Genomic DNA, 13,685 nt, shown 5'->3' on the forward strand with positions numbered 1-13,685 from the left:
TCCCATGACTCCGTCTTAGGGTTGAACGGGGCAAAATTATGTGAAGCAGCCATTCCCTCCTCAGATCTCTGCGTTAACGTCACGAGAGGACTTTCTCTGTTAATGCAGACTCTCAGACTGCCCGGACACGCTTCTTTTTACTCACGGATGGCCGCCAATACGCATCCCATCCTCGTCGCCACTAATAAATACTTGCAACCTGAATGAACACACTCTGAAGCAACATCCAACAGCAACCTTTTATCTTTATTAACGAACTGTAACAAGCATAGCAACAACAACTCCCGCACTTGCCAGCTCCTTTTATACTGAGCTGTCAACGTCTTAACCAATCAGAACAGTTGGAGCAACCAGCCCTTCCACTAGGGGACGCACCTTCACTTTCTTAATATGTAACACTGGGCTTTTTTCCTTTCTGGCAGCCAGTATTCCTGCTTGTTGCGGGGCCATTTTGGGTCTAGCACAGCTGCTTTTACATTGTGGGTGAGCCAGTTGTGTTGTGTTGTGTTTTGTAGGTTAAAAAAGGGCAAAGAAGTGACATTGACTTGGCCACGCCCACCCAGTCACCTTATCACCAAGCCCCGCCCACTAATTAAGCCACGCCCACAGAACCGATAGCAAAAAAAATTAGATTTCACCCCTGACTGAGAGCGTATGCACCAATACAAATTCCTTGTGTGTCCAATCACACTTGGCCAACAAAAATTCTATTCTATTCAAATCCACCAGGTGGACCTGGATGAAAGCATGCAGGAGGTTTTATGCTCTTCCTCCCGTCACTCAACACTGTCCTGTTTCCCCATTGGCTGGGGACTAGCAAGCTCTCGACCTATCCAGAGCTCCTGTTCAACTCCTGGCCTTATTTTCCCCAGCAACCCCGTCTCCATGGCCTGGTGTGATTCTGCATCACTAACTTCCCATTGTTCTTTTGCATAAATTGTTTATTTTTGAAATGTTTCCTGTTAAGCTATTGGTCAGAAAGCCCTCCCCCACTTTTCTTTCTAGACTTTTCTGAACCACTTTGTTCACTGTAAGAACAATACCATTTTAACTAGTTTTTCAAAAAGTTCCTTGACTTTCTAGTTCTTTATTTTCTTTATTTATTATGCAGAAGTGAAAGCTGTAATGAAACATTATTTTAGAAGCAATACTTCATATCCCATAATATCGGAATCCCATACCTGCCACGGCTGCAGCCTTGGAGCCCCCAACCTCCCTTCGCCCTCCTTCCTTCCCCTCCTCCATCTGGAGGAATAGGCAGCGTTCAAGGCCTGGACCAGAGTCTGAATGAGACTGTACACAAGGGGATAATTTGTGATCTTTCTTCTGTTCCATTTCCATTGGGTCTCCAGTGGGGCTTTCTGGGTGCATCTTCTGCGGCCTTTGACAGAAAAGACGTTCTTTGAAAGAGAACAGCGGAAATAAAGATCTTGAAACTTTTCTTCCACAAAGAAATGGGGTTCAAAGGCAGAATCCATTGGCCTTTCTTTTGCCAGATAACCAAAGTTCCAAATACTATGGATGTATTTGTAAAGTCTGTGCTTTGTCAAAATTAATCTTCCCAAAGCTGTACAGATCCAGACTTTCCCTTCAATGGATCCTGGCAAATGCATAAGTGTTAAATGGAAAGGAAGGATTCTGTCCTTAATGGGAACATTTTCTATGAAGTGAACAAAGACGTTGACTTGTCTCCACTTAGAGAGGGAATCCCTGAGGTATGCTGTAAATCCAGTTGTTGACAATCGTTGTGATATAACCACACAAATTCCACTCCTGACAAGCATAGGAATAAAAATCCTCATGAAATTCTCTCCCTTCTCTGTCTCTGAAGCAAAGAGGCCAATCAGGGTCCATCTGAAATGGAGGAGCACTTGGACAATTCTTGGGTACTGGAATCCTTCTTTGGGGAGCATCTGGTGGAAAAAGGGGAATTTCCTTTTATCACTCAGAGCCTCTGAAACAAGGTTATTACTGATCTGAAAAAGCAATGAAGAAAGTTGTGTTATATTGGGGGTCAGATAAAGTCCAAAACTTTATTTTTTAATAAATTCAACTTGGTATTGATGAACAAATTAAATAGATTATTGTTGATTAGTAATTATGCCATATCAATAAACAGAATATTAAGCACAGAGTGTTAACGACACTGTATATAAAAATGGAGCCCAAGAAACAAATTAAATAAAAAAGAATAAGAATAAAAAAACATATTTCTGTATCACAACTTATTACAATCAGACCCACATGTCTATGGAGATTCTCAGTCGTCCAGGTTCTTCAGCTCTGGATGAGAAGCAAAAGGTCTTCAAAGAAAAACCAGGAAGTCCAGTTGCCTCTTGAAAAAAGCACCTTTGGGACTATCAGATCCAGATGTGCAAGTGTCAAGTGAGAGTTTAGTTCCAATAAAGGGCCATATTATATCTTTAATTCTGACTGAACAGCAAATGTGTTGCTTTAACACAAGTTTCCCAATAGGTTGTTTGTCTAATGTGCAGCCCAAGACTCTCATCTCTCTCTTTCTTATGCAGTTGACATTCAATATTCCAGATTCTTGGTGAAGCAATATTTGTTTATTTATTTATCTACCACCTTGATTATTTTTGGGCCTGTTCTCTAGTTACACAAGAGATAGGGAGACCACAGCTCCTAATATAATTTGTCAGTTGCATAATCTTAGAGGGCTTTATTTGAAATTCTGCATCTTCTAACCCAGAGAACTTGGGGACTCTGTCAGGTTCCAGAGATTTAATTGTACACTAAGAAATTCATTATTGAATGTATTACTGAAATAAATGAACTTTTGCATGATATTCTAATTTTTCGAGTTTCACCTGTATATAGGTGCTACTATTGCCAGCTTGAATACAACTGCATATGGCAGGCGTTTTATCTATGTGAAAATCAACATGCCAATAGTTTATCCACAAATAGGATATTTTTTGAATAGCTGAATAGTTGGGAGAAAATCCTCTTCAATGACCTTATTGCTTTTCAGGCCTTGTATGAGAAATTTGAACAAGAACGTAAGAAAAAAAAAACACAACTGACATGTTTGCTAATATGGAGAAAAGCAACTCTTGAATTCCATGATTGCATCTATTGCTCACCCACCACTCACTTTACCAGAGAGAGAAAAACACACACAAACCTGCGGGACTTTATAAGGTGCTGCTAATGTTGACATCTGGATGGAAATTTCCCTGTCAGCTGCCTCAAGAAGAGCCAGGAGGTTCTCCTTCCTTCCACAGCCGTAGTTGGGGACATTGGCTTCTCCAGTGGAGAGCATGTCCAGCAAGGCATCTGAAGTGTGTAAAGTATTCAAATAGTTGTCATGGATGTTGTAGCCCAGTGTGAGGTTGTGCAGGAGCTGGGAGTTCTTGTTGACCCCTTGAATGTTGAAAATGAATAGTAGGGTGTATATGTCAGATGTAAATGCCTTATTCTCCAATGTGTAAATAATGTATATATGGAACATCAGAGGTTAACTTATTCTTTGGACTTTAATGTATTCATAACTTACCACTCCCATTCCTAGCTCCACCCCTTGTATATATAAGGAGCCACCCTCACCATTCTCGTCGCTTCTACCTTGAATATTCAGTGAATATAGAATGCCTATCATAAATAAAAAGAAATATATTTAAAGCTTTAACTTCTATTATCTTTATTGAGTCTGATCCTGAAAATATTGCAACAAGCTGGTAGCAGAGGATGGTTAATTGACTCAATAAGTAATTAAAAATGTCCAAGAAAGATAGGCCCAACACCAGGGCCTACAGCAAAGAAATAGAAACTGATCAAGAGATGATCAACGAATCCACCAATGCGATTTCGAGAGAATCTGAAGAATACACCACTGAAGAAGAAGAACTAATGAGTGAAAATAATGACCAGAAAGAAATCGAAATAGAAAATAACGAACTCAGGTCAGAGATATTAAAGATACTAAAAAGCCAAAAGAATGATGAAAGTCTCATCGCGGACCTCCAGGAGATGCTGAAGAACAGCGGAGCAGCGAGAGAGAAAAACGTCATTAAAGAAAAACCCAAAGATCAAAAAATCGTAAGTGAGATGACTACTGAGAAAATAGTTGTTAAAAAGAAAAGATGTGATCCCGCGCGAAATTTTGAATGGCAGCCATCTTGGTTTCAACGAACTTCAAAAGAGAATGGAGCAGAGCCAATCAAAACGCTCAGTTCAAAATTTCTGGCGCGAAAAACACTATCAGACGAAGAAAGTGAGAAAGAAGTCTCAAACTCTTCAGATGATCCAAAATCAGAAAGTGAAGACGATTTAACAAAATCTCAAGTAAAATCAGCAATGAAAACGCTTTTTGCTGCTTTTGGGCCAAGACTGAAAATTACCAAGACATCTACGAAGAAGCAAGAAATCAAACCGGCGACTCAAGACCTGCACGCTCCCATCCTGACTTCGAAAGCGACGACGCCCGAGCCCAGAGAGCCATGCCGATTTCGCCCTACACCACAGACAAAATCGAATACCAACGCACACAAAAAGAAGAAAAGAACCGTCACCACCACCAGAACCCCAAAAACCGAGCCAGAGACCGACTCATCTGAGGAGGAGCGGATCGAGAGAGCTGAAAGGGAGAGAACCTTCCACGACGCCACCAAAGAAGAAATGAGCAACGCGCATGTGCGAAACTACGTAGACGACCCAGAAGGACTTGAACTGGCCAGAGAACCGCGCAGACTCATTGCAAGCATCCCAATGCCGTTCTGTAATTTCCTGCACTTGAGAGATCACGGACTGCCCCAGGTTGTAAGTAATGGACAGAATAATGTAGGTAACTTACCCAGTGACTTCCCAAAACTTAGAATTGATGGCATTAATTTACAAGAGTGGTATCAACAGCTTCAGGTTATTTTCATGAAAGAAAATTTACTATTCTTTATAACTAGCCCTCCAAGAAGACCTTGGACTTTAAAAATAGATTGTTTACATCATAGAGCATTTTTCATAATAATATCTAGCGTGTCTCCTGCAATGTATCATAGCATCAAACCAAACCTAACTGTATCAGAAATAATTCAATGCATGTTTAATCTATTTCACAGCGATAGCGTAGCTACAACCACAAGAATGTCTAAGGATTTCTTTTCCTCTAGAGTAAAACCAGGGGTTTCTATAAGTGAGCATTTGATAAATCTAAACAAAATAAGAGCTGAGCTACAATTGAGGGGGGAAGTGATTTCAGATCAAACAATGAAAAGTGTTATTATCAATTCACTTGATCCATCATGGGATAGCTTTATGTCACACTTAGATACCATTAATTTGGGATATTTATCCATAGAAAATCTATCTAACAAATTGATAGCAGAAGACAATTCAAGAAAAAATCGATCCAGTAACCAAACAGACCACAAACCTTTTAGGAAAGTAGTCTTTCAAGATAAACATAATGAGGCCTTTAGATGCTACAATTGTGGATCCAGGGAACATAATAGAAGAGACTGCCCCAAAGTCTCAAGAGAGAGACATAGACCAGAATATAGGAGCAAATATAATTACAGACAATCTTCCACAGATAGACACAAATATAGAAGCCCGCCAAATTACAAAGAAGGTAGAGGGGGTAGAGAAAATTCAAAAGAGAGGAAATCTGGGTCACTGAATGGGCTAAATAAACAAGACAGCACCAGAACACAGCAGGATGAGAATAACAATTGGCTTATTGATTCTGGTGCAACAAATCACACCACCAACAACAAAAGTATATTATCTTCATTTATAGAAGATAAGTTTGCGATAAAGGTAGCTAATCAAGAAAAGGTTCAAGTACTAGGCAAAGGAAATGTGACCTTGCCTGGTCTAGGGAAAATAGAGGGGGTATTATTAATCCCAGAAATACCTCACAACATACTAAGTGCCATAAAATTAAGCAGAGAATCTGATATCAATATAGTTTTCTCAAAGGGGAAAGCAACTATAGAAAAGAACAAAACAAATGTAGGTACTGTAATGATAAAAGGAGGTCTACCCTATCTGATAACTAAAGAAAGATGTTTACATAACATTGATTCAAATATGGAAGATTGTATTGAAGCAGATGATGAAAGTGTCAGTAACAGTGACAATGATGAGTGTAGAATAACTCATGATCACAAAAATACATACAAGGAAAAGAAACCAAAAATAGGTAAACCAATTCATGATGAGTGTGCTCACATCTTACACAGGAAGTTAGGACATGCAAGCTTTCCTGTAGTATAAAAAATGACTGAACACGCAGAAGGTGTCAAAATAAAAAATTGTGAAAATTATTTGGAATGCTCAGTATGTAAGTCCACCAAACTAAAAACCAGTCCCAGACCAAAAAAATCTAACAGATCAACTAACAATATTTTTGATTTGGTACATATGGACTTAGTTGGTCCATTAAGTCCCTCAATTACCTATAGAAAACGTTACTTCCTAACTATAGTGGATGACTACAGCCGATATGGTTTTGTTTACACATTAAAGCACAAGGATGAAACATTTCAGAAATTTAAGGAATTCTACAAACGTATAGAAACACAACATAATATCAGAATAAAGCAAATTATGACAGATAGGGGATGTGAGTTCATGTCTAAAGAATTCTCCCAATGGTTAAAGGATAGAGGAATGTTACATTTCACGTCCAATCCTTTTTCTGCATTTCAAAATGGAGTTGCAGAGAGGAAAAATTCCACACTACAAACCATGATTAGGTGCACATTAGAGGATGCTGGTTTAGGCAAACAATTTTGGTCAGAGGCATTACATTATTCGAATTACACTCAAAATAGAACCTGGTCCAGTATTGTGAATAAGACACCATATGAGGTGATGTACAATAGAAAACCCAAATTATCACACATGCACATATTTGGAGTCACTGCAGACGTACACATACCTAAACAATTGAGGAGAAAGGGAGAAAACGTATCCAGGAGATTAAGATTCATGGGATACGAAACTGGAACCAAAGGGTACAGATTTATTGATAGTAATAACAAATTTATAGTATCCAGAACAGCTGTGTTCCATGAACAGGCCAATTGGTCAAAATTGCACCTTAATGAAATATTTCCTAATAAATGTAAAGATACGATATCTTGCGAGGAAGGAACAACAGAAAATCAAAATATTAACAAAAGTAAGAACAAAACCAAAACTTGGACTAATAGTCAGCATAAAATAAAGACAGACACATTAACAAAAAAGGAAGCTAGATATTTGCATGATAACCATAGCAAGCCTGAAAGAACTATTAGAAGCAATAGAAACCAAATACCAAATAAATACAAAGATTACATAATGCATATGAATGGAGAACAAATAACACCTAATACATATGAAGAAGTATTGAAACTTCCACATGAAGAAAGAGAAAAATGGGAACTAGCTATGGAAAAAGAGATGGAAAGTTTACAAGGATTAAATGTATTCACACCTGCGATCGCACCTAAGGATAAAACAATTATAGGTACCAGGTGGATTTATAAAATTAAGAACTTAGAAGGAGGCAATACCTTATACAAGGCTAGACTAGTTGCACAAGGCTATGCACAAAAATACCCAGAAGACTATACTGATACATATTCACCCACAGTGAGAACTGAGAGTGTCAAAACAGCCCTTGTAGTAGCATCTGCACTCAATCTGGACGTATTCCAATATGACATACAGACCGCATACTTACATGCAAAATTAGATAAGGAAATATATGTAAGAGCACCACACAGTCAATACACTAATAAGAACGAAATTTGGTTATTAAATAAGAGTCTGTACGGATTAAAGCAATCCGGCAAAAGATGGTACGATTGCTTGGTAAAAGTACTTAAGACCATGGATTTCAACGCCACCACTGCTGATAACTGTTTCTTTGTAAAAAAGAGTAATGATCATATTGAATTTGTATTAATTTACGTGGACGATATTTTATACATTGGAAAGCATAAAGAGAGCAGGGAAATCTTTGTAAATAAGTTAAATGAACACTTCTCACTGAAATCTCTGGGTAAAGTGAATAAATACCTTGGTGTGCAAATTAACAAAACTAAAAGGGGATTCAAACTTACACAGAAAGACAAAATCATCGAACTCCTAAACAAATGTAACTTAAATAATGCTAAAACCTGTGACACCCCTATGCAAACTGATTTTCTTAGAAACACTGATGAATCTTCCCCTGAGTTTAAAGACAACACATTTTACAGATCAGTTATAGGTTCACTCCTTTATATATCTAATTGGACTAGGCCAGATATTGCATTACCTCTCAATCTATTGTCAAGATATGTTAGTAAACCAACCTTGTATCATTGGGAAGCTGTCAAAAGAATTCTAAGATATCTGAAGGGTACATTAGATTTTTGTTTAATGTTGGAACCCAATAATGACAGAGAACCAAAAATTACTTGTTATGCTGATGCAGATTGGGCTGGTGATACATCATGCAGAAAGAGTACTTCTGGTTATGTTTTTCTATTGAATGATTGTCCAGTTTACTGGTATACTGGTAAACAAGAACTAGTAGCCACTTCTACTACAGAAGCGGAATATGTTTGTTTGTCCAAAGCTGCAAATAACCTTGTATGGTTCAATGATCTGATCACTGATGTTTGGAAGAAACCCACCTTACCATTTATTATGCATGAAGACAATAAAGCGGCCATTGAAATATCCAGATCCGATGCAATTGGACAAAGGTCCAGGCATATTGATATAAAGTTTAAGCATGTGAGACAACTGTCTCAAGACGGATTCATTAAAGCAATACATTGCGATACTTCTGAACAATTAGCTGACATATTAACAAAACCCTTACCTTCTAAACAACACAAATATTTAACTTCTAAATTATATGTATTATATTGTCCTGAATCAGAATGTAATTGGTGTTGTGTAACGAACCGGCATTTAGAGGGGGATTTGTCAGATGTAAATGCCTTATTCTCCAATGTGTAAATAATGTATATATGGAACATCAGAGGTTAACTTATTCTTTGGACTTTAATGTATTCATAACTTACCACTCCCATTCCTAGCTCCACCCCTTGTATATATAAGGAGCCACCCTCACCATTCTCGTCGCTTCTACCTTGAATATTCAGTGAATATAGAATGCCTATCATAAATAAAAAGAAATATATTTAAAGCTTTAACTTCTATTATCTTTATTGAGTCTGATCCTGAAAATATTGCAACAGTATATAAAACTAGAAGAAAATGTACTGTGGAAAAATGTTCAAGTTATTATCAACAGTAACAACAAACTTTTTAAAAGAATTTATTCCTTTTTGCCTCCACAAACCTACTGAGTCTTAAGCCAATATTGATCCAAAACCAATAATCGGTTATAGAAACATGGGAATGGGCTGGGCAGAGGCAACTACAACTGTTTCAGTCCCTCCTTTAAATAAAATGAATTCAAGTGATGAACTCAGGAGTGAACGGGGAGAAGAAAATAATCTGCATTGCCTTCAGGTTTTTTAACCCCATCTTTGGATTTGAGTCTCTTCTACAAAATAAAAAAGGAGGCAAATTATAGAAATCAAAATCATTCAGGAAATTAGACAAGTCCTATAATATAAAAGTAAGTGAAATAAGACAAAAAAGAAGGAGAGTGTTAGAATGCAAATGGAGGGGATGCAACTCCATCACCGTGAATGACTTACGCATGAGAAGGTATAGAAGGAGCAGTGTGGAAAGGCAACATTATAGGTGATACTTGTGTTTCAGTTAAAACTATACCAACGAGATGGTCTCCTGGTCTGTAAAAGCTCAATGGTGTATTTTCATCCTGGTGGTCCAAACTCAGCAGGCATTTTCTTCCAAGCTTCCCAGAAACTGACTGGGACACCAGCAGCATCAGAAGCAGAAGCAGAAGCAGGAGGTCCATAATTCGTGGAGCGTTATTAATCTTCTTCCTGTTTCTAACACCCACAGCAGGAACAGTTGGGAGAATTCAAAACACTCTCAGAAGATTGAAATGCCAGCGACTTTCCTGATACAGAGAAACACTCAGCTTCACTTGGAAAGGAGAAAAGGGTACAATCAAGAGCACAGATCCTGCCTGCCCCAAAACTTGTTCCCACAGAGCTTGACTGAACAAATTTATCCTTTTCTGATACAAGATCCTTTGCTTATGGCTTCAATCTGATGTCTCTATCACAGGTATGGAGATCTCCAAGGCCCAGATAATCATTATTAATTACAAGGAGAAGCCACTTCTCCTCTTGGGATCCTGAACTTCTTCTGGGCTCCATGTGCAGAGGAGAGGATGGAGAAAAGCTTGTTTGTGAAAAGCCACAACTACACTCCTGAGGTCAATTCCTGTAGTGGTTGTGGTCCTTCCAGTCAGGATGTGTCAGGAAAGTGATGCTGGAGAAAGATAGTCCAATAACAAGGGAATTGACCTCTGCTGTCCTTCAACCGGGTCCCTTGTCTCCAGGGACTTGCAGGAGGTCACCCAGAAGTATGGAGTTTGGTGCCACTCTAGGTTGGTGACCCTTAACTCTTGTGCTGCCTTTCTTCTAAGGCTGAGGAAGCAATCAGTCCCCTTGGATTCTGCCTAAGGTGAAGAGTGGGGCCTCTTTGGGCTTTTCTTTTATGTCAGAACTTCATAAATTGGAACTGATTTTAAAAATGGGGGGCCCCTATGATGTTCCCATCTCTGAGGCTGTGGGGTGAAGCCCCCTTCCCTAAAAAGCCTCCGAGTGCTTTGAAGCTGCTCTTGGGGCACCTGAGTCCCTGGTTCATTGGGATCCATTGTTGACGGATTGTGTCTCTTCTCTGGATGAGGAAGACGGAGACGTCCCCCTTTGCCCAGAAGGGAGAACTGGGGAGGGGGCTGATCTGAAGGGAGAGGAGGGTCCCCATCCCAGGTTCTCCTCTCAGGGCCTGGCTAGGAGGTCCTGGGGGGCTCTGGGTGGAAGGCCAGGCGGAGGCCTGGGAAGGGGCTCCTCTCCTCCCGGAGGGTCTCTGCCGTGTCTCCCTGGAGCCTGGAGGGGCCCAGAGGGGAGGGGGCCAGAGAGAGACGGGGGCCCAGGAGAGGCCCAGGGGAGGGGGGCAGGGGCGGCTGGGGCCGCTTTCCTCTCAGGGAGGCCGGGGGGACCTTTCCCCACACTGGGCGAAGGAGAGTCTGGGCTGAAGAGGAGCCTCGCAGGAGGAAGAGCCTCTCCGGCTTCTCTCCCATGGTCTCCATCCAGGCTCCCACCTTCCTCCCCCCTGGATCCAGAGGCTTCGGGGCCCCCAAAGAGCTTCCTGGGCCGATCGGCCAGCAGGTCCCCCCTGAGGAGAGAAGCCAGGATGGAGGCTCTGAGGGGGGAAGGGAGGCCTGGCCCTTCCTCTCCCCTCGGCTCCCCCGGCTCTGCCTCGGCCTCTGCCCAGCAACGGAACCAGAAGGAAGAAGGTGGAGGCTTTAGATCCTCTGCTGATGGATGAGGAAAATAAACAATTTATATATATATATATATATATATATATATGTTAAAAAAGAGGGAAAAATCCTTCATTCCCTGGTTGCCCCCCAGTGTCCCATATCCCCCTCCTGCCCCCATGAAATCAGGGAAAAGGGGACGGGGGATTTGGGCCTCCCCCCCCTTGGGGGCCCTTCAGTGGAGGTCATCTGTCCGAGTGTCCAGTGCAGGGCCTCCCAGGGAAGGTGGCTCAACCTCAGCAAAGGCCTCTGGACTTCAACTCCCAGAATCCCCTGTCCAGCACTCGGGTCCTCTTTCCACGCTTTAGCTGTCCCTCACGCTGTCCCTACAGTCCGGCCTTTCAGCCCCAGCTGGCCCCCACAGGCAGTGAACAGGACAGCTAAAGAGGCCAAAGACCCCGCAGCGTCCTCCATTTTGTGGCCTCTTTTTTCCTGAGGCGATTCTCCCTCCCTCCATTTTGAGGGGAGAAAAAAGCTGAGGGAGATTTTCTCTCCTCTCCAGCCAGGAGTCGGGAAGGTTCCCCAAAGGGGGGGAGGGAGGTTGGGGGAGGGGAGATCTGCAGCCCCTCCCGGTTCTTTTGGGGGAGCCCCAGAGGATCCCAGGCACAGAGGGGCCCCCAGAGATCATCCAGCCAGACCCCGGCCCAAGCAGGAGCCCCTCCGCCCTCCTGGAGGTTTCCCTCCGGGGCCTCCGAGCTGCCTGTGGGCCCTTTGAGGGCAGCCTGTGTGGGTGGGTGTGGAGGAGGCCTGCAGAGCGGAGGACCAGGGGCCTCATCCTGGGTCGGCCATGGAGGCCCTGAAAACAGGGACTGAGATTCCGAAATAGGCTCCCTCCGTTTCCCTCGTTCTGGTGGGGGGGAACCTTCCCCTCCCTCCCTCCCTCCTTCCTTCCCTCCCTCCCTCCCTTCATCCTCCCTCCCTTCATCCTCCCTCCCTCCCTGTGTGGCTGAGGCTGAGCCCCGGTCCGGTTGCTGCCTTTGGGCCCTTTGAGGACTCCTGTGGCCCCCACAGCCCTCCTCTCCCCTCCCCCTGGACTCGGGGCCTCCTGTGGCCTCCCTGGCCCCCCCTCGGATCAGGCAGGGGACGATGGGCCTTTGCAGGTGGGACGGAGGGCTTCTGGATCCGGGGCTCTGGGCAGCACCTGCAGGGCTTGGAGGGAGCCGTGGCTGAGCCCATTTCCCCCCAAGTTTCCTCCCTTGAAGGCTCTGCTCCCAAGTGGGGCCTGCGAAACCTTGGCCAGGTGTGTCCTTGGAGGCTGCCTGGAGCCCTGGCTGTCTTTGGGAGGCCGAGGCCTTAGAGAGGCTCCAGAGGCCTTTCACGAGGAGAGTCTCTGCTCCCCATGGAAGCCCTCGGAGCCCTCAGAAGAGAGAAAGTTTAGGCCTGGATGGCCTTGAACTAGGCTGCCTCCCTCCCTCCCTCAGAATAGTTAGTGCAGAAGATCCTCTCCTCCCATTAGGCCCTGCCTGTTCCCGCCCCCTTTGCCTTCCAGTGCCATATTATCCCCTTCCAACCACAGGCCTCCCCTCCCCTCCCCTCTCGACTTCAGCCCTAAGAATAGGAAACGTCTGGAAGTCTCTCCCTGATCCTCTCCCCTTCCACCCTCCCCTGCCTCCCCTGGACCCCCCCCCCACTTCTCCAGAGGTCCCTAAGGTCCCCCAGCCCCCCTCCCCTCCCCCTCCCCCCTCGACTGTCCCCACTTTTCTTTTATGTACCCTGAGAGCTTCTGCACCAAAGACAAATTCCTTCTGTCTCCAATCACACTTGGCCAATTAAAAAAAAAATTATTCTATTCCTATTCCTATTCCTATTCCTATTTCTTATTTTTATTCTTATTCTTATTCTTATTCTTATTCTTATTCTTATTCTTATTCTTATTCTTATTCTTATTCTTATTCTTATTCTAATCCTATCCTATCCTATCCTATCCTATCCTATCCTATCCTATATGTACTCATTTCATGTGTTTATGGCTATGTTTTGCTAATTTATATCCATTTATTTGTGCCATTTTTTATGTGTCCATGTCTATGTTTAAACTGATACAAGTTTCCTTGTACTTGATGACAAATTAAATAAACAAACAAACAAACAAACAAATAAGCGAAGGGGGGTTGGCGGGATGTGTGAACCGGATCAGAGTTTGGCATTCAGGGGAAAGAGGTGGGATAGTGGCAGAGGGACAGAGAGGCGTCTTGAGAGATTTGGGGGGGGGGGGTGTTCAGTGATTGCCCACAATTTCTGGACAAAC

The 13,685-nt window shown here is 42.8% G+C and overlaps 1 protein-coding gene and 1 long non-coding RNA gene across 2 annotated transcripts in view; both read right to left on the minus strand.

The window, feature by feature from the left end:
* The window catches only part of LOC148112027 (uncharacterized), a 449,893-nt gene that overhangs the window by 415,320 nt on the left and 20,888 nt on the right, over positions 1-13,685 (minus strand). The gene's annotated exons all lie outside the window — the stretch shown is intronic.
* Positions 1,115-11,851, minus strand: LOC148112032 (vomeronasal type-2 receptor 1-like). The gene is made up of 4 exons (XM_087879373.1): positions 11,757-11,851; positions 11,216-11,289; positions 3,149-3,387; positions 1,115-1,976 (listed from the first exon to the last, which is right to left on the minus strand). Exons 1-4 carry the CDS (start codon positions 11,849-11,851, stop codon positions 1,134-1,136), a joined length of 1,251 nt encoding a protein of 416 aa, XP_087735499.1. The 3' UTR covers positions 1,115-1,133.

This window comes from Pantherophis guttatus, chromosome 15 (genome assembly GCF_059756535.1).
Source record: "Pantherophis guttatus breed Tessera chromosome 15, ASM5975653v1, whole genome shotgun sequence".
Taxonomy (NCBI): Eukaryota; Metazoa; Chordata; class Lepidosauria; order Squamata; family Colubridae; genus Pantherophis; species Pantherophis guttatus.